At 41.9% G+C, this 21,922-nt stretch overlaps 1 protein-coding gene across 1 annotated transcript in view; it reads left to right on the plus strand.

Annotated features, from left to right (window-relative positions):
* Positions 1-21,922, plus strand: part of LOC124795731 — a 745,624-nt gene that overhangs the window by 363,829 nt on the left and 359,873 nt on the right. Inside the window, exon 3 of the mRNA XM_047259814.1 lies at positions 272-395. Coding sequence (XP_047115770.1) covers positions 272-395 — 124 coding nt within the window. The remainder of the gene's footprint in view (positions 1-271; positions 396-21,922) is intronic.

The following is a 21,922-nucleotide window of genomic DNA, read 5'->3' on the forward strand; positions in this document are numbered from 1 at the left end:
TGCAACTATTGTCTTTGAATAAATGTGTCATTTCTGTTCACCTCATTGCGTATTTCTTTCACTTACTTTCTGTACTACAATGCAGCAGTTCTTTCTACGTAGATCAAAGTTTCATCGAGCCATGTTACTTGGCAGTGATATTTCATACTGAAGTTAGTTTCGTCCTTTAATTTCGCATAACAGTGTGCTTCCAGGCTAAATTCTTGCTGCTAAACTTGCCTATGAATGGTGATAAGAGGAGCGTCCCCCTGACGGTTGCGTGCGTTTACAGGCGTACTTCTCGGTGATGGTGGTGATCATGGGCCGCGTGCTGCACGAGGAGCGGCAGTACCTGCAGGGCTATGTGCCGGCGCCGCAGACAACCAGCGTGCTGGAGGCGGGGCCCATCTCACCAGGTGAGCGCCATCTCCTCTCCATCGCTGTGCAACACTGGTCTTCATCTCCAGAGTATATCTCTACTGGTTATCTGCAATGAACAGCTTTGTGTATTCTGGTTGCTATTAAGAGAGCAAGTGCGATTTAGCCGGAGCTTCAACCTCACCAGCTGCATAAGAAAATGCTAAAACGCGTGGGGAACCAGCGGCTGGCACATCGAGTGCGGGCTTAGCAGGTATCGGTCAAGCCGTGGAAACCTCACCCTGCTGGAAGTGAAATACAAATTTTTTTCCTAAGCAAACATCACCTGATTGGTGCGTTATTCCAACTCGAGAGGACTCATGACAGCATCGGACAATTCCACAAACCGGGATTCTCAGGAGGTCTTCCGCATTCATAAGGTCCTTCTTTTATAGACGGTTTTCTTCACACTCTGGATCGGTGACATTCTTTGAGCGTGGCTCAGTCTGCTATAGAAAGCAACGGTACTTCTTCCACAGGTAAGTCTCCCTATCAGTACTCTTCGTCTGTGAACGCTTTTGCCTTATGCTACTCCTCCTATAACCTTGAGACAACTCGTCAGCTGTAGCGGACGATAGATCGGCTGGAGGAGTCGGCCAGAATAGGCTTTAAACGTACTTCGGACAGATGTGTTTGCGTTAATTTTAATCATTTCGATCGCAATTTTAAAGTGCCAGTTCGTAAAACGAGGAACGCTGTTTTCTGTTTTACGCGTTCAGTAAAGGTTTCTGGACCTTTTATTATGTGGAAAACTGACATGGCAGTCTCACCTGAAGAATATATTGTGTAAGGGTCTAAAAATGATTGAATTTAGGAAAATGCGTCAGTCACAAGTTACTGAGAGTGGTTCGAAATTCTGCTACAATTTTACGACACCTTTATGTGATACCACGTACACTGTTTAAGGTTCAACTAGACCATCACAGTACCATCGATGCTCAGTTTCTTGTCGGGTCTTCAGCCGCATCAGTCTGTCATCTCCACAAAATATTTCTCCGGTCCACCTGGCCGCCATCATCAGGTGAAAAAAGCTAAGCCGATCTCGGCGATAACTGATACGAACCGTAAACAACGGAACCTTTACATGCAGAGAAAATACGCATGCCCTAAGACAAAATACGCAATTGCTTAAAAGTTGCTGCTGCCTCTTGGTGCAAGAATGGCTGTAGATTCTCCAGTGGTGAATACTAAATGTAAATGTCGTGTGACTAGGGCCTCCCGTCGGGTATACCGTTCGCCGGCAGCAAGTCTTTCGATTTGACGCCACGTTGGCGACTTGCGCGTCGATAGGGACGAAATGATGAAGGTTAGGACAACACAACATCCAGTTCCCGACCGGAGAAAGTATCCAACCCAGCCGGGAATCGAATACGGGCCATTAGGATTGACACTCTGTCGCGCTGACCACTTTTTTTCCATTGCTAATCGTTGTGGACGTCACATGACATCCGTTCAAGTCCGTTTGTTGATCCTTCCGCTCAGGGTTTTTATTACAGAGGCCAACCAGCGCTCTGACCGAACACGCTGAGCTATCGTGCTGGCTCAGCTACAGGGGGCGGACAGTGGTGAATACTGTCGGACAACGATGTATCGTTATAGATTGTTAATCATAGCCGGCTGATTCATATGACTTGTTTCTTCATGTGTGTTAAAATAGGCAACTTTGTAGGTGCGGCAACCAGAGCTATGACAATTTGTCTTATGTATTAATAACCGCTTCGGCTGTATTTTAATACTTTTAATTTGTTTTAAATCTTAAAATAATTTACCATACCAGTGTATGTCTCAGGTTTGTTGTTCCTTCTGGATTTATTGTTATAATGACATTCACCTGAAGATGTGGATTTCAACGCAATGAAACAGGTAGTGATACAGTAACAAAGGACCAAATATAGAGGAAGGGGTCAATAATACTTAAGATGATCAAACAGAATTCCGGGGTTGTACTTAACGGGTATCAGTTATACGATTAATGATATCTTCTCTTAGTCCCATTTCGACAGATTATTTTGAAACCCAATCCTAGTAACGCGAGACGTTTTCAGCCACTTGTGTCTCATTGTATAGCATCCTATGTCCCTCTGCTCGGCCACGGCAGATTTGTCAGGTTGTGATAATCACGTCTGGCACTGATGTTCAACACATCTGTCATTGACGGTATTAATAGTTTGGCCAGTGCATATTTTACTGCACTCACGCTGTATTTTGAAAACGACAGGCTTCCTTAAACCTAAATCTTAACAGAGCCAAGCAGTGCTCTAATCTTACCTGCAGGGCGGAATACACGTCTCATTTCATGTTTCTTCAAATTCGTACCTATCTTCGAAGACATGTTCCTAGCATATGAATGGAAAGCCACAGAACTAAAAGTGTCTTCAGCTGGCAAGTAGTAATCCGAACTCAAAACACGTTGAATCTCTCTGTCGGTACCGCCGTTATGATGAAATACGTCCTTAAGATGTTGCAGCTCTTGTGAAAAATTTTCAGCATCCCATAGCAAATGCATTTCTGACCAAGGTTCATAGGACTGCTGTATGCTCAAACGGCAGATGACAGCTGACAGCCTGTAAATACCTATCAGTATGTTTCCTATAAACTCTGTGTCCAAAAGTTCCGTCATCTCTTTTACAGACCAGTGCATCCAAAACTTCCATCTTGAATTTGATGTTAGGATGAAGACAATTAAAATGGTTCAGTAACTGGCGAAAAGAATCTATTCCATACGGCCAAACAAGAAACATATCCCCAACATACCTCAAAAAACAAGTGGGCTTCAGAAAGACGTTTTCAGTGCCGTATCCTCAATGTCCTCCATAAAAAGATTAATGACTGTGGGTAATAAAGGACTCCCCATTGCCACATCGTCAGTCTGTTCAAAATATTTGTCATGGATAAAAATAGGTGAACATCAGTACATGACAGCAGAGATGCGTCAATTTCATATCCAGTTTTTCATTAATTAAAACCAATGATTCATCAAGAGGAACCCGAGTTAAAAGAGACACCGACAATTAAATCAGAGGGACCTAGATGAAGCGACTATAAACGCTGAGTAAAATCCATTGATTCGAAAATAAGGTGCTCATATTTACCCTCTTGAGGGCTGAGAACCGGCACTAAATACTTTTCCAAGTTGTAAGTCCGCACACCCATCTTTATGGACCTTCGACAGTCCCTATAACCTAGGTGGAACGGCCGCACCAGTACAAATTTTTTTAATTGAGTAGTAACCTTATGAGCTCTTCTATAGAAGTGAAGTTGGTGTCCTTTTTATGTTGGCCGTGGGATCCTTCTGTAATATATGATACGATGGATCGTTAAGTAAACATCATATTCACGTAATCGGACTTGTACATTAAAACGGTAGCGTTGCCTTTGTCTGCTGGTAAAATTAACAATTCAGGGCCCTCTCTAATAAACCGAATAGCTGCCACTTCACCCAAGGGACTATAACACTGTGGAGACCAAGAATGACGCAAAACATAAGAAACCTCCTGTCTGATTTCTTCCATGGTGCAAACGCTTATAGGCGAGGGTGCAAAGTTTAAAACTTTTTCCAGTACGTTTTCTTTGTCAGATTTATCTCAATCCGTCGACAAGTATCATTTCCCGATATCAAGGTTTGATGACAAAGATGTTTAAATTTAGAGAACGTCTTACTAGCAGCACTCCAATGCACCGAACCTGATAATGACCAGGAAGAAGCCAATATTCTGCTAACGTGTACATCTGTACAATTATGAGTCCCAGTCAAGAGATAGAAGGGGCCTCATCTGCAGATCTTTGCTATATATTTGCTTCCAAAGGACCGACTGTACTTTAAGGAAGGTGGCACGTAGACATTGGTTCTCTAGCCTGCCTCGTAGTTTTGTACCTGTTGCACCATATACGAGGCGTGTTTATTAAGTAAGAACCGTTTTGAAATTAAAAAAAGACATGCTAACATATCTCAATAATTTTATTTTTATATGAAAGCCTGTACCTTAATCTACGCACTGACGCCATTACAGTCTGATTATTCCTTGTTTACGTTGTGTACTGAGTGTTTAAGATGCCTCTGATAATCGTGAGCCCCGTCGACAGTCAAGTACGGGCTGTTACAAGATTTCGTAGTGCTAAAGGCCTAAAAGCGATCGATATTCATCGTGAGGTCTGTGCAGTTTACGGAGAAAACATTAGGAGTGATGGAATGGTAGAAAGTGGGTGAGAGAATTTGAAGATGGCCGCACAATGTGCATGATGAACAACGGAGTGGGCGTCCTTCGGTCGTTAGTGAAAGTTTGGTGCAGGAAGTGGACAATAAGGTGAGAGAAAACAGACACTTTACGATTTCCTCCTTGCGGAATGACTTTATCAACGTTTTTCGTAGTGTTTTGTGTGGCATTGTGACCGAGCACTTGAATTATCGAAAATTGTGCGCACGTTGGGTGCCGAAAATGTTGACGGATGTGCACAAAACCAAACGTTTGGATTGTGCATTGATTTTCCTTGAGCAGTACCGCAACGATGGTGATGATTTCTTAAGCCAAATTGTTACGGGAGATGAAACATGGGTGGCCTGCGTCACACCAGAACCAAAGCAACAGTCCATGGTAGTTGAGGAAGGGCATCGTTTTGCTGCAAGACAATGCACGTCCGCGTGTGGCGAATCAGACCAAAGATCTCATCACATCTTTTCGATGGGAAACTCTAGATGGTTCTCCGTACAGCCCCGATCTTGTGCCCAGTGACTAGCATCTGTTACTGCACTTGAAGAAACACCTGGTCGGTCAGTGTCTTCAAGATGGTGACGAAGTCAAAACAGTGATGATGCATTGGTTAACAAGTCCGGGGCAGACTTCTATGAGAAGGATATTCAAAAACTGGTACAATGTTATGACAAGTGCCTCAATATTGACGAAATTATGTAGAAAAGTAGATTAGGGTACAGGGTTTCATGTAAAAGCAAAAATTATTGAGATATCTTACCACGTCTTTTTTTTTTAATTTTAAAACGGTACTTATTTAAAAAACACGTCTCGTACACTGTGCACAGTTGACCTCAAACCGAAAAGTCACTTATTCACTTCTGACATCTTCAACATGGGATCTATCTGTAGTATTATGACCACTGAATAGATTTTCAATTGTCAAAATAGCTAAAATCGTTTATTCAGATAGATTACCGGTTTCGGCAATTGTCTGTTGCCATCTTCGGATCTATGTTACATTACTACACAATCGTCTCATTCAGTACAGTTTTTGGTGCTGTAGAGAGTATGTCAAACTGATATGACGACTTTTAAGCAGCCTGAAGCCACCAACATGGACGTACTTTATACAGCGTCACTTACTGTACTGAAGAAGACAATTGTGTAATTATGTAACATAGATCCAAAGATGGCAACACAGAATTTCCGAAACCTGTAATGTTTAAAATTTATTCAGTGCTCATAAAAAGTTACTTTCACGATAAATTACTAAACCGGATCTGCGTTTCTTCGTACAAGGGCTAATAATTCGTCTTGAAGGCTGAGAGTAATTGGCTTGCAATTCTTTGTGCTGACTGTTGAAAATTGGTTCCCAAAGCACGAGATTGCACAGTTTCGCGCTAAGGTCTAGTCCACTACTGAGGCAGTATATACAGCCATGTTAGCGCCAGACGGTCCACAAAAGTCGTGAAGCGTGACATCAAATAGAGGTCGGGGCTGGGTTACTCCATCTCAACAAGTGTCTGGCGTCTGCCCGCGGCCACGGCCAGAGCCACGGCAGCTGCGGGCGTCTGCCGCCGGAGATTGGCATCGCCTGATTGCTTCCTGCGGGGCCCACAAAGGCACCAACAGCTCCTTCCCTCCTCCTCTCCCCTCTGCTCTCCTCTCCTCCTCTCTCTTCATATCTCCTCTGATTTCTCTCCCCTCCTCATCTCTCTCTCTCTCTCTCTCTCTCTCTCTTCTCTCTCTCTCTCTCTCTCTCTTTCTCTCCTTCTCCTACCACCCCCCCCCCCCTCCCCACTCTCTCTCCTTTTCTAGAGGCTGCTCTCCGCATCTGATCTACAGTGACGGCTACTCCACATTTTCTTTTCCAGAACTGTACAGACGACGACGACGCGTCTATAGACGATGCAGAATGTCAGTGTGACATTTCACAGCCAAAGCAACAGGCCGCCCACCTCCCACGTCGAGATTGGGAGTTGTTCCATAAATACGGCGAGTTTTGGGCTGACACGTACTGTGTAAGATATTACTGTCAGCTAGTTTCCCATTTCCGGGATTGTTGTACGCTGCAGTCTGAAGAAACGTATGATGAAGCTCCCCACGGTGATTTATTGTGGATAATTCTCCTCAGTATCGAAACCCTCATTCATTTAAACTTGGCAACAGCAAGCGTGATTTCTTCCCACAGTTTGTGATCCCACACTTACAGTACTGAGAGTACTTAAAATCAATAAACATATGGCACAGAAAGCTGCCCTACTTTTAATGTAATTATATCCTTTTCCGGTATCTTAAATTAGATTTTGAGTTTTACACATCTCTGAGAACCAGATCACAGTAGTAAAAGCAACCTCATCACTCGTGGTTACAACGTAGATCACCTGAAACTATTTGGTTCCAGAGAGCTTCTCAAGTAACAGACTTCTACGATGTATATATGCAGACTGAAGGGACGAATGAAAATTGTATTCGAAGCCGGGTTCCCTGTTCACTAGGCAAATACGCTAACCACTACGTTGTCACACAACGTTTATACAAATGCACAGGCTACCCTAACACGCTTCCATCCTCAGTTCATATCCTATTCACTCCTCAGTTCACTTCCTTTTCCCCTTAACTAGAACTGTACTGCTAAGGCTCCCCACCATACTAGAAAAGCATCTCAGTCAGCATATGTTCATCATAGATGTTTGGAGTTGAAAACGACTCTGGAAGCGTATAGTTTCATTTGATTAAAGCACCTCTTCCTGCGTTTCATGGAGGATGCCCCTTTTCGTTCTTTGCTGAGGTACTATTCCTTAACAGTTGGAAGAGCTTCAGCAATGCTGTGCCAGTTTATGCGCAATACCAAGTGGGTTGACGCATGAATGGGAATTTGGATTGACGAGGGAAGTGCCGTGGGTAGTCCGAGCTAAGATGCAAAGTCACTGTGCAACGGTGGCGTGGTGGTTAGCGCATCTACCTAGTTAGCAGGATACCCAGGTTCGAACACCGGCCTTCGCATAAATTTTCGTTCGTCGCTTCAATCTGCTTAGACCCGTCATAAATTTTTTAAAATGCAATATAATTTCTTTGTAAACATTCTGCAACACTATTATTTGTGTAACTAGCACGTCGTTTTATCCATTGTTGTGATATTTAGTTATCACTAGGCGATGGATGATTGCCAAGTCGCAATTTCGATAAAATTTAATTTCCGTTTTGCAGCGGTTCATACTTCCTGTCCCTGATATAGTAAGTTTTATAAGTGGGACATTCAGAAAAACATATGCTCCATTTGTTTGCGAAGCGTGGAAATTTTGTTGTGCGAACGTCTATATTTTAATAATCTGTGTATTGGGGGGTTTAGGATTAAATGTTGTATCGAGAAAAGCAAATGAAACCAAGTCCAAGTTGGAATTATGGAAAGTTTAAGAAAAAAATCGGCCGTGTCATTTTAAAAATAAGCATTCTGACCTTTGCCTTAAGTGATTTAGGGACACCACGAAAGCTGAAATCTGGATTGCTCAAATGGATTTTGAATTGATAACCAATGTGCAATGGTCTCTATCCGTGCATGCGTTTCGTTTATCAGGCGTAGCGAGGAACCTGCCTTGCATGTACCTAGAAGTGTATGGAAATTAATAATTCTCATTCTGGATAATCAGTATATGAGTTAAGGTTCGTCAATCCATTTTGCATATTCAGATTGAGACTAAACGCTCTGTTGCAGAAACTAGCCAACTGCGGATTGAAATATATGAGTAGAACTGAACCTTTTTGAAAGGAGCCTTTCAGCTAATCAGAGGATCAAATCGTTTGTCACCAACTACCCTAAACACAAAAATTTCATTAAAAGGTTCTGTGGTTTAATTATTCATTCGTGCATTATTCTTTTATATGTGCTGATTGTACATTATTTTTATGCTATTATAGTCGATTTTCAATTCCATCTTCAATATTAATATCTCCCTTAAGCTGGTGAAGTTTTTCTGCACTATAGCAGACAGTTCATGTCATCAGCGAATCAAAGGTGCCATAAACACATTAATCCTCCTTGCACTTTGGAAATATACATCTCCCTTGTTTTCAAAACTATCATTTTTCGAATACACAACTCTCTCCCTCTGAGTCAGTTGTGTTCAATGGTGTTTTCTCAGTTTTATATGTACAAAATTTTAAATTTTGTTCACGGTATTTTCCACTAAGTACCACTGTGGTCTGTATGACTCATTCGAAATTTGTTTTTGTTTCTTGAATAGAGTATTTTTTTGAATGGAATCATTGACTTCTTAAGTAGTAGAACCTAGAACGTTATCTTCGATGGCGAATGCTCATCAGAGACAACGGTATTGTCAGAAGTGCCCCAACGATGTGTGATAGGACCGTTGTTGTTCGCAATATACACAAATGATCTGGCGGACACGGTTGACAACAGTGTGATGCTGTTTTCTGATGATGCTGTAGTATACGGTAAGGTGTCGATGTTGAATGATTGCAGAAGGATATAAGATGACTTAGACGTAATTTGTAGTTGGTAAAATGAATGGCAGTTAGCTCTAAACGTAGAAAAATGTAAGCTAATTCAGATAAGTAGGGTAAACAAACCCATAATGTTCGGATACAGCACTAATTGTGTCCTACTTGACGCAGTCACGTCGTTTAAATATCTGGGCGTAACGTTGCAAAGCGATATGAAATGGAAAGAGTATGCGAGGATTGTGACAGGAAAGGTGATGGTCGACTTTCGTTTATTGGCAAATTTATAAGAAAATGTGATTCACATGTAGGGGAAATCGTATGTAGGACGCTAGTGCAGTCTATCCTTGAGTACTGTTTGAGTGTTTGGGGTCCATACCACGTCGGATTTAAGCAAAACATCAAAGCAGTTCAGAGGCAGGCTGCTAGAATTTTTTACTGGTAAGTTGGAACAACACGCAAATGTTAGGGAGATACTTCGGGAACTATAATGGGAATCCGTGGAGGGAAGGCGACATTCTTTCCGAGTAACAGCATTGAGAAAATTTAGAAAACCGGCATTTTAAGATGACTGCACAATCATTCTGTTGCCCACAACATACGTTACACGTAAGGACCACGAAGAAAAGATACAAAAAATGTGTGCTCAAACGGACACATATACAAGGGTTATCCAGAAAGTAAGATTCGATCGGTCGCTAAATGGAAACCACAGTGAAAATCAGAAAGATTTTATTTGCAAGAGTTAGCTACACTTTTCCGATACTTCTCTACATAGTCGCTGCTCCAACTTAGACATTTGTCGGAGCGTTATACCAAGTTTCCAACACCATCGTCATAGCAGGCAGCCGCCTGTGCTTTCCGATAATTCTCTACACCGGTCTTTAGCGCGTAGCCTGCGCCCAAGTGTTGTTTTCATATCCAGCGTTTCATGTGAACAGAGATGATACTAAGGACGAGCCAACTAGGGCTGTGTTGTGGGTGATCGAACACTTCCCATCGAAAAGGCTTCAGGAGCGTCTTCACTGCCCCTGCAGAGTGCTGCTGAGAATTGCCATCAAGAAGGAAGCGCGTGGCAGTTGTGTTAGGTGGGCTGCATTCATTAAGGCGAAGCCTCTCAGCAGGACCTCCTTCTTGACGGGAGACATCGTTGTTCTAGGCACCTTTACTCGCTCACAGTGCGCTGACAACTGAAAAGAGCGTCTTGATGCGATCGACGATCACACTAGAGACACTACCCAACATATCTGTGCAAAGTTTCATCGAGATTTCACTGTGGTGTCCATTTCACCATTTCGCGACCGATCGGAACTTACTTTCTGGACAACCCTCGTAGATTCGTTTTTGCCTCTCTCTTTTTGTGAATGGAATAGAAAAGTAATTGCCTAGTTGTGGTACGGGATACCCTCCACCACGTATCATGAGGTGGATTTCAGAGTATCGATGTAGATGTAGACGTAGGTTACTGTCACACTGAACAATTTTAATGTACCTTTTGATGATAGTTCATTAAAACACCGTCAGTATGTCCGATTTAAGCTGCTTCGCGTCTATATGATTCCAGTGGTACTCACTGAGACAAATAGTCCTGGTGGTAGGAGGGTTAACACGTTCTGCTTCGTCTTTATTCCTATTAAAAGATCAAAAGCACCCCATGTGTCTACAGAAAATAGCTCCATTGAGAAGATTCTTCATATTAATAAAGGAAATAATTCTGCGATCTTTTTGAATATACCGTGAACAAAAAAGTCTACATCGCTTAATGTGTTTCTTTATTTATTGTGCCTTTTCGGCTGTCGCGGACATCAGATCAGAGCCTGAATTTTGGAAACATGAGTCAGTTCCAGTAAATAAAACATATTCCTAAACGGTGTGTCAACTGTAAGAAGTGTATAGTTTATAGTTGACGCCTCCATTAGCCATAAGTTTTACTTACTGACACTGAACCAGAGTTTTGGTGTGATTACGACAGTAGCTGATACGGCACGTTAAATTAAGAAACATATTAAACAATATAGACGGTTTTATTCACCAAATAGCGTGAGTTATCTTTCAGTTACGAACTTCTTAGTGCCACGATAAATAACTGAAGCATTAGCTTTTCATTATACTAATATAGGTGAGATCAGTATCTCTATTGTCAAATGGTGTTATAACAAATTAGGTTGAAACTAGCTGAAAAATATTACTACATCAGTAGATTCAGTCAAAGTGAAGATTCGTTCTTTTCCCCTCTCTAAAGGACCACTAAGAAATCGGAAATAGTCCATTATTTTGACTCAGTTCTGAAACTGTTTCATTTTTAGGAAATTGTTTCCCTCTGCATACATTCTGAGAATCATTTTTGAAGTTTCTCTTCCACATATTTTCTTTTAGTATCACTTGTTTCTCCTGAAACATTATTCTCTTCAAATGTTCTTTTCGGTTCGTCACATCTTCAACGACTATCAGTTTTATCAAGTATTACTTCTGAAGTCTCAGTATTTTAATTACTAATTGTATGTGTTTCTTATTCATCTGTTTTAGTACACGAACATCCAAAGAAACAGTAGAACGCTTATTTTGACTTCATTGGTATTTGCTGTGCTATCGGTCGTTTTTATTCATAAACTGTCATGTCTACATAACTTAAATTTTCAATTTTTGTTCCTCCCTCCACCGTTGAAGTAATATCAATTACAGTAAATGAGCTATAATGAATCTTATTTTCAATGCTAATGTACGAGGGTTGGAACTTTAATAGTGGCAACTCTCTATTTACAACTCGTACAAAATAGATACTTGTTTCAAAGTTTTACTGACCTTCAAAGTAGTTACCAGCGTTGTGTATAACCCGTTGCCAGCGATGTGGAAGTCGTAGGATACTCTTGGCAGTGCCAGTTGTGTTGTCAGTTCGAACGGCGCGATCTATTGCGCAACGGGTTATACACAATGTTGGAGACTACTTTGAAGGTCAGTAAAACTTTCAAACACGTATCTATTTTGTACGAGCTGTAAATAAATAGTTCCAACTATTAAAGTTCCAACTCTCGTATTTACGCACGGAACACTATCGGACCTTCAGGAAAGCTACATTTGGAAAAAAACTTCTATAGTCAATAGAAACCGTGTTCTGACAGAGATGGGGATTCCTCGGTAGGGTGGGTGTAGCAAGTAATCTTGGAGGAGGTCTTCGACCGATGAAAGATGTAGAAGTAAATTCAGGTGAAACTCAAAGGAGTGTATTGAGACCATCGCTGTGCCGATCTATATAAATGAGCTGCAGACGTTATTAGTCCCAGACTTTCTGCAGAAGGTTGAAGGCATCTGTAGTGAAATACCATCCAAAAAGCCACAAAAATAAGCACTCAGATGCTACATCTTAAGTGGCTCAAAGACTGGCAATTCGACTCAAAAATAAAATTACACATTTCACAAAAAGCAGAGACATGGTATTCTTTGACTAAAAGGTCAGTGGGCCACAATTTTAATAATCCACCTTGTACAGTTAACAGATGAAACTATTTGTGTGGTTATGAAGTGGAATGATGACATAGTCTCAGCCATAGGTAAATCAGTTACCAATTTTTGCTCTTTGGTGAATACTGGAAGAATGGTATGCTACTACTGTTCAAGTACGAACTCAGGGTATAAAATATTTATGCAAAACATAGCAGCACAAATATACACTGATTATTTATTTATTTACATATTTTACACCCACGTTGGAGCGCTTTATTCAATCCATAAACCTTTAAGTCTTAATACTAGTTGTAGATTTAGATTTCCTCTTCTGCTCCCAAAACTTCTTCATCCTTCCGACCTGGCTGCCCTTTCTTCATCAGTTATGGTGTATTTTTTGAGCTTAAATGTCTTTACCTTAAATCTCATGTCACTGTGTTTCAGGATCTTCTTCTCTTTTCCGCCTTCAATTTGTAGCATTGTCAAGCCTAATCGTGTAAATCATCTTGAACTTCTTTGAACCAGCTGATCTTGGTCTTACTTTTCCAAAAGTAGGGTAGCGGTTGTTTCAGTAACCTGGTTTTGGTAGTCTCGAAATATGGTAGAAAAAAGCAACCCTCTTTATCCGCATTGTGCCAATTATTGACTCAGTTCCTTGGTATACAACTTCGTTAGGTAATATTCGTCACTGTCCCTCTACTTCGTATTTTTTTTATATAATTGTTCTAAGGATTCTTCTGTCTGCCTTCTGTAGTTTGTTTGTGGTTGATTTGGTGTTCATCTTGAACAGTGTTTCACTAGCTTAGTTGCTCAGGTTCAATAGCAGAGTGGTAGTGTCTGAGTATTGCATTTATCGGAGACATTTCTTCATGTTGGACAGGTGTTGCGTTGGGCTTGTTTCAGTTTATTTGTTCTGCATTCTACTGACATTTCCTCGTTTGAATTCCAACGTATAACCTCCCCAAGATAGTTGAATTTATTTACAATTTTAATTTGTTTGCTATCATTCAGTGTAGTGGATGGTGTTTCAACCTTGAAGGATGGCATCATTTCCGTATTTTCAAACGAGATCCGTAGTCCGATTTTTGCTGCTATTCATTCTAGTTCTTCAATTTGGTGTCTAGCCGCTTCCACGCTATTTGCGAGCAGCGCTAGATCATCAGAAAAGGCCAGGCAATTGAGTTTGATATTTCTGACAATCTTGATGTTTGGTTGCAATTTATTATTCCACTCTCGCATGACTTTTTCCAGTTCGAGGTGAAATATTAGTGGTGGGAAACCATCCTCCTGTCGAAGTCCCATCCGGATTTCAAATGATTCAGATAGTTCCCCTCCGAATCAAACTTTTGATTTAGTTTTCTTAAGGGTGAGTCCAATAAGATTGAGTTTCAGGTGAAATCCAAGTTCCGCGAAGATTTTAAGTAGTGACTCAAGATGGATACTGTCATATGCTTTCTTGAAGTCGACAAAAGTAGTGACCAACTGATTAATGAAATGTATTCGCAGATTGCGAAGACGGTGTTATATCAGCTATACAGTGATAAGCCAAACCATGATAACCACCTCCCACAGTGACGTTGAATGCCGCCTAGTGGCGTTGCGGGCACTTGAAGCTGTAACAAAAGTGTGTAAGCAGAGAAGACACGGACTGGAGATCACCCTAGCAAAGATATCAGCAGAAAATGGAGAAATCCAATGAGATAAGCACCTTTTACAACGGCACATTATAATTATTATTTATTTTATTAATCGATTATTCCCTTTTACGAGAACGATTGAACTTGAATTCACGATTTTATTTTTGGATGTTTTCCCTCTTCCTCTTCCAGAAACTCTTCATCTTCTCAGAATATTCTCTCTTCCGTTCGTCTCTCCACTTTTTACCAGGTTGTTTCGTTGTTCTTTGCTCGAACTTCACATTCACGATTTTACTCCGGCACTCGTTGAGGTCTTCGAGATTTTCTATGTTGATCTGTTGCATGTCCCACTGGACCTCCTTTAGCCACTCCATGCAGCATTTACTCTTTGTTATGATGTCGAGCAATTTCTTTGCTGTTCTGGTGTTCTCCATCCTGTAGATATGTGTGTAAAACTTTGATCGGCATTTCCTGATTTCATCGGTTATTGGGTTGGTCTTTTAATCGTGTTTGTTCTGACGTCTGTTTATCCAAATTCCGGTTTTGTTGATTGCTCCGTAAATCTTCCTAAGAATTTTTCGTTCCTGTTTTTGATATTTCCCTAATTTTGGAGTGATGGGCAATTACCATTATTTCAGCTGCGTATGTTGCTACTGCAAGAATGACAGTTTTGTAATGTCTCAATTTTGCATTTGTTGTTATAGGAGTCCCATGTAAATACATGTGCCTTTTGCAGCTTGCTGATCCTCTGTTCATTCACGATTCTGTTTAGCGCTGATGACTGTATAGTTTCGCCAAGATATTTAAAGTGGCTGACTTGTGTGATGTTATCGTCTATCGTGATTAGTGGGGACTTAGCGTACAGGTATAGTATGTCGATGTAAAGATCTTGGAGCTTTTAAAAAATAAAAAAAGAAACTAAATATAAAAATCCTTTTGTGTTATCGTGTACGGAATTACCACTCTGGTTGATAGTCGTAATTACACCCTGTTAGATGTTATATTCTGAGTATATTATTATTAAATTACATGTGAACGCATGGATAACATGACCATGCAGCTCCCCCTACCGAGGGCGCTTCGCTGCTGGTTGACTTGTTTAGCGTCTGCTTCAAGACAGCTTATGTCGCAGTTATAGTCATATGTTATTGGACACTTTCTTTTAGTTTTCAAATCTGTCCGCCTGCTTGGTTAGGAAGGAGCTGAAGTTTGTGGTATGTAACTCATAAGACTGCTAATCTCGCTACCGGGATGAAAGCAGAGCTCACCATCTGCAGCATCGTCGACAGGACTGACTGCGGACCTTTGGTACAGAGCCGAGTGGAGGGTCTGAATCAGAGGCTGAGACGGTTCTGCGACCGTGTGGGCTGCAGATTCCTCGACTTGCGCCATAGGGTGGTGGGGTTTCGGGTTCCGCTGGATAGGTCAGGAGTCCACTACACGCAACAAGCGGCTACACGGGTAGCAGGGGTTGTGTGGCGTGGGCTGGGCGGTTTTTTAGGTTAGATGGCCTTGGGCAAGTACAGAAAGGGCAACAGCCTCAACGGGTGCGGGGCAAAGTCAGGACATGCGGGGAACAAGCAGCAATCGGTATTCTAATTGTCAACTGTCGAAGCTGCGTTGGTAAAGTACCGGAACTTCAAGCGCTGATAGAAAGCACCGAAGCTGAAATCGTTATAGGTACAGAAAGCTGGCTTAAGCCAGAGATAAATTCTGCCGAAATTTTTACAAAGGTACAGACGGTGTTTAGAAAGGATAGATTGCATGCAACCGGTGGTGGAGTGTTCATCGCTGTTAGTAGTAGTTTATCCTGTAGTGAAGTAGAAGTGGATAGTTCCTGTGAATTATTATGGGTGGAGGTTACACTAAACAACCGAACTAGGTTAATAATTGGCTCCTTTTACCGACCTCCCGACTCAGCAGCATTAGTGGCAGAACAACTGAGAGAAAATTTGGAATACATTTCACATAAATTTTCTCAGCATGTTATAGTCTTAGGTGGAGATTTCAATTTACCAGATATAGACTGGGACACTCAGATGTTTAGGACGGGTGGTAGGGACAGAGCATCGAGTGACATTATACTGAGTGCACTATCCGAAAATTACCTCGAGCAATTAAACAGAGAACCGACTCGTGGAGATAACATATTGGACCTACTGATAACAAACAGACCCGAACTTTTCGAATCTGTATGTACAGAGCAGGGAATCAGTGATCATAAGGCCGTTGCAGCATCCCTGAATATGGAAGTTAATAGGAATATAAAAAAAGGGAGGAAGGTTTATCTGTTTAGCAAGAGTAATAGAAGGCAGATTTCAGACTACCTAACAGATCAAAACGAAAATTTCTGTTCCGACACTGACAATGTTGAGTGTTTATGGAAAAAGTTCAAGGCAATCGTAAAATGCGTTTTAGACAGGTACGTGCCGAGTAAAACTGTGAGGGACGGGAAAAACCCACCGTGGTACAACAACAAAGTTAGGAAACTACTGCGAAAGCAAAGAGAGCTCCACTCCAAGTTTAAACGCAGCCAAAACCTCTCAGACAAACAGAAGCTAAACGATGTCAAAGTTAGCGTAAGGAGGGCTATGCGTGAAGCGTTCATTGAATTCGAAAGTAAAATTCTATGTACCGACTTGACAGAAAATCCTAGGAAGTTCTGGTCTTACGTTAAATCAGTAAGAGGCTCGAAACAGCATATCCAGACACTACGGGATGATGATGGCATTGAAACAGAGGATGACTCGCGTAAAGCTGAAATACTAAACACCTTTTTCCAAAGCTGTTTCACAGAGGAAGACCGCACTGCAGTTCCTTCTCTAAATCCTCGCACAAACGAAAAAATGGCTGACATTGAAATAAGTGTCCAAGGAATAGAAAAGCAACTGGAATCACTCAATAGAGGAAAGTCCACTGGACCTGACGGGATACCAATTCGATTCTACACAGAGTACGCGAAAGAACTAGCCCCCCTTCTAACAGCCGTGTACCGCAAGTCTCTAGAGGAACGGAGGGTTCCAAATGATTGGAAAAGAGCACAGATAGTCCCAGTCTTCAAGAAGGGTCGTCGAGCAGATGCGGAAAACTATAGACCTATATCTCTTACGTCGATCTCTTGTAGAATTTTAGAACATGTTTTTTGCTCGCGTATCATGTCATTTCTGGAAACCCAGAATCTACTATGTAGGAATCAACATGGATTCCGGAAACAGCGATCGTGTGAGACCCAACTCGCCTTATTTGTTCATGAGACCCAGAAAATATTAGATACAGGCTCCCAGGTAGATGCTATTTTTCTTGACTTCCGGAAGGCGTTCGATACAGTTCCGCACTGTCGCCTGATAAACAAAGTAAGAGCCTACGGAATATCAGACCAGCTGTGTGGCTGGATTGAAGAGTTTTTAGCAAACAGAACACAGCATGTTGTTATCAATGGAGAGACGTCTACAGACGTTAAAGTAACCTCTGGCGTGCCACAGGGGAGTGTTATGGGACCATTGCTTTTCACAATATATATAAATGACTTAGTAGATAGTGTCGGAAGTTCCATGCGGCTTTTCGCGGATGATGCTGTAGTATACAGAGAAGTTGCTGCATTAGAAAATTGTAGCGAGATACAGGAAGATCTGCAGCGGATAGGCACTTGGTGCAGGGAGTGGCAACTGACCCTTAACATAGACAAATGTAATGTATTGCGAATACATAGAAAGAAGGATCCTTTATTGTATGATTATATGATAGCGGAACAAACACTGGTAGCAGTTACTTCTGTAAAATATCTGGGAGTATGCGTACGGAACGATTTGAAGTGGAATGATCATATAAAACTAATTGTTGGTAAGGCGGGTACCAGGTTGAGATTCATTGGGAGAGTGCTTAGAAAATGTAGTCCATCAACAAAGGAGGTGGCTTACAAAACACTCGTTCGACCTATACTTGAGTATTGCTCATCAGTGTGGGATCCGTACCAGGTCGGGTTGACGGAGGAGATAGAGAAGATCCAAAGAAGAGCGGCGCGTTTCGTCACTGGGTTATTTGGTAACCGTGATAGCGTTACGGAGATGTTTAATAAACTCAAGTGGCAGACTCTGCAAGAGAGGCGCTCTGCATCGCGGTGTAGCTTGCTCGCCAGGTTTCGAGAGGGTGCGTTTCTGGATGAGGTATCGAATATATTGCTTCCCCCTACTTATACTTCCCGAGGAGATCACGAATGTAAAATTAGAGAGATTAGAGCGCGCACGGAGGCTTTCAGACAGTCGTTCTTCCCGCGAACCATACGCGACTGGAACAGGAAAGGGAGGTAATGACAGTGGCACGTAAAGTGCCCTCCGCCACACACCGTTGGGTGGCTTGCGGAGTATCAATGTAGATGTAGATGTAGATCTCATTTTCTGCAAGACGTGTTGAGTGTGCTGTTCACTTATATTTTGTACTTCTTTGTAGCAGATGTCTGAAGATGGGTGTAATCCCGAAACGTGCTACATGTTCTAATAAGAGTCAACTGAACATCTCATGACCTTATTGCAATTGTGCAGCACTGGTTGCCAATTATTAACTTATTTTCTTGTCGTCTTCCGTTATACTGTTTTTTTTACGAAATTTGCAATTCACTTTTCTGTGTAATTTCGTGTAGTTTTTCAACTGCGTAAATCGCTTCTGTCCTGTTGTTTGTGATAATCGCAATATCGTCTTCTAAGGCAAGGTATTTTACTTTAGTAGGATTTTCTTTTCTGATACTAATTTGGACATCTTTTACATGAGGTTCCCGTTATCTGACGATCTTTTCGAGAACAATATTCAAAAGAATCTGGGATAGTCCGTCCCCCTGCTGTACTTCAGTTCTGTTTTCAAAGGATTCCGATATCTCATCCATGAATTTCTCTTTTGAAGTTGTTCTTGTAAGTGTCTTTTCTAAGATATTCCGGGTGTTTGGGTCGATTACGAATTCATCTATGATTTTAAAAAGGGTTTCGCCGTCTATTGAGACATAGACTTCCCTGTAATCGATGAACGTAACTACTGTATTCCTACATTTTCTCATTTGTAGTATCATCTTTAAGCCCCAGATCTGTTCCGCACATGATCACCCTTTTCTGAATCTGGCTCGATATTCACCAAGTTGTGGGTCCTCCTGAGGTTCTATTCTGTTTAGAAGTGTTTTGGCGGGGATTTTGTAGGCCATTGGAAGCACGGAGATTCCCCTGTAGTTGTTGATGTCGGTCTTGTCACCATTTTCATGTAACGGGTGGATCAGAGCGCGTTTCCAGCCTTCTGGTATTTCCTCCGTCTCCCATATGTCTGAGATTTGGCGATGAAGTTTCTGTGTCAGTGTAGGATCGTTCTGTTTCCATAGTTCTGCTAAAATCCCATCTTCTCATGGTATTTCGTTGTTATTGAACTACTTGATTATCGCCGTAATTTCTGCGAGATCTGGGTCTTTTGGGTCCGGTTGTGTGAATATAGGGGGTGTGAAGTCAAAGTTTCCCTGAAGTGGTTCACTGTTAAAAAGCGAGCAGAAATACTCGACTGATATCTTGCAATTGTTTTTTGAGTTGGTTTCCAACGGGCCGTCGGGTCTTTTGAAGGACTGTGGTGCTTGATATCCCTGTAGGTTTTCTCTGAACGTCTTGTAGAAATATCTTGTATTATTTCTATTGAAATCCTGTGAGATTTTGTGGAGTATGTTGTTGTCATACCCTCGTCTACCTTTTCGAATCACCTTTGGAGTCTGTTTTCGAGTTCTAAGAAAGTTATAACAGTTTCCCTCGGCTTTTCTGCTGCTGATTTTTTTCCAGGCTGTTATTCGTTGTCTACTGCCTGCTCGCAGACTGTGTACCACCAGCGGTGTTTTCTGAAGAGAGCGGGTTGTCCTAGTTTCCTGGCCTCCTGAATTTTCCTTGTTAGTTTGTTCCAGTCTGTAGATTTCCTGATTAATTTGTTTGATGATTTGTTTTATTGAGCTTCAGGTATTCCTGACCTTGTTTCATGTTTCTGGTTGGACATTTTTTTTTCCTTCTATTGGGTTTAGAATTTGTCTTTCTTTCTAGGAGATGATGGACTGATTCAAAAGCACCTTTGCGAGGTGTGACATTTAGAATTTCTTTCGTATTTTCCTTTGAAATGGCAACGTGATCAATTTGGCATTTGCCCTACCTCAGATTGGGCGATCTCCATGTGATAAGCTCGTGTATAGGTTTCTGACATTGGATGCTCATAACTTTAAGTCCAAAATTCCTTCAGAATTTAGTTTGTCACCGTTCTTGTTAGGACGTTTGTATTTGGTGTAAGGGCCTATTATATTTCTGAATTTTCTCTCTTTTCGTAGTTGCACGTTAAAATCGCCCAATAGGATTTTCACACAGCGCCTTGGTATTTTGTTGGTTTTTTCTTCTAGAGTTTCCCAGACATTATCCATGGCTTCATGATTGGTTTTGCTCTGTTGATTAGTGAGGGTATGTACGTTGATTAGTGTGTAAGCTTTATCAGCTGATTTTACTGACAGTAATGAGAATATTTCATTGGGAGAGGTGAAGTTGACCACTGAGTCGAGTGCTGAGTTGTGTACGGCGAATCCGGTTCCCAGGAGTGATAGTTTACCTCTAACTTCTACGGCAGGTTTTCCCTTGTAGATTCTGAATTTCCATGTGCTGAAGTGTCCTTCGTCAGTAAATTTGGCCTCCTGGAGTGTGATGATTCTCATCTCAAATATTTCCAGGATTTGGTGAGATCTTTTAATTTGCGTGTTTCGGTAACAGTGTTCACATTAATTGTGCCAATAACATTTTTATATATAGTCTTGAGAGTCTTAAGAGTTCTTGAGGAACTCCTATTCTTTCCCGCATGATGTCCCTGATCCCCCCAGAATTCGATGGTGAGTCTAGTCTATCGACTGGTGCCTGACGTAGTGATTCAGTGATCGTCTTTCCCATCATACATTCAAGTTGAATTTCAGTTTTTGTGGTGATCTCGACGGAGATCACAGGTGTGCGACTCGATTTTTGAGTTCGGGAGGACTTTAGACGCCTCACCTAGAGGAACAGAGGCTGACCAGTGGCCATCGGATCCCAAACAGACGCCAGTGGGTTTGTAATGTTTCTTAGTTTTTGGTTCGCCCTGGGTATTTCATTTCCCCAGTACCACCTATATCTTGAAGGCTTTCCCCCGTCCGCCATTTGGGGAGGCGCACGATGGGGCTACTAACAACCCCACATGGACATGGGCAGATTATTATTATTACTACGCAGAGCCTGTGAACGAATATCTCGAAAACGGTGAAGCTGGTTGATTGTATACGTGGTACAGTTGTGAGCATGTGCGGAAAGAAGTAGAAGTACAGTGAAACTACTGCTGGGCGGTAACTGGTTAGATGTCCACGACTTTTCACAGAACGTGGGGTTCGGAGGGTTGCCTGCTCTTTAAAGTAGGATAAATGGTTATCTGCCAAAAGAGCACGATACTGGTGCAGGCACAAGTGTTCCAGAACACACCGTTCATCGTACATTATTGAACATGAAACTCCGCAGCAGACCGCTCTTAAGCGTTCACATGTTGACCCAACGACATCGTCCGTTACGATTGCAATGGGCACAGGACCATCGGGATTCCTCGATCAAATGAAACGTGTCAGCTCTTCCCGTGAATCACATATACATTACGTCGCTGGTCGTCTCCACAAACGCCGTCATCGAGGTGAACGGCGGCTCGAAACATGCAGCGCGCCCCGGACGCAGGCTGGTGGAGTAGTATTATGCTATGGGAGACATTTTCCTGAATGGGATCTGTGGTAGTACACGA

The sequence above is a fragment of the Schistocerca piceifrons genome, chromosome 4, assembly GCF_021461385.2.
Source record: "Schistocerca piceifrons isolate TAMUIC-IGC-003096 chromosome 4, iqSchPice1.1, whole genome shotgun sequence".
NCBI classification, from domain to species: Eukaryota; Metazoa; Arthropoda; class Insecta; order Orthoptera; family Acrididae; genus Schistocerca; species Schistocerca piceifrons.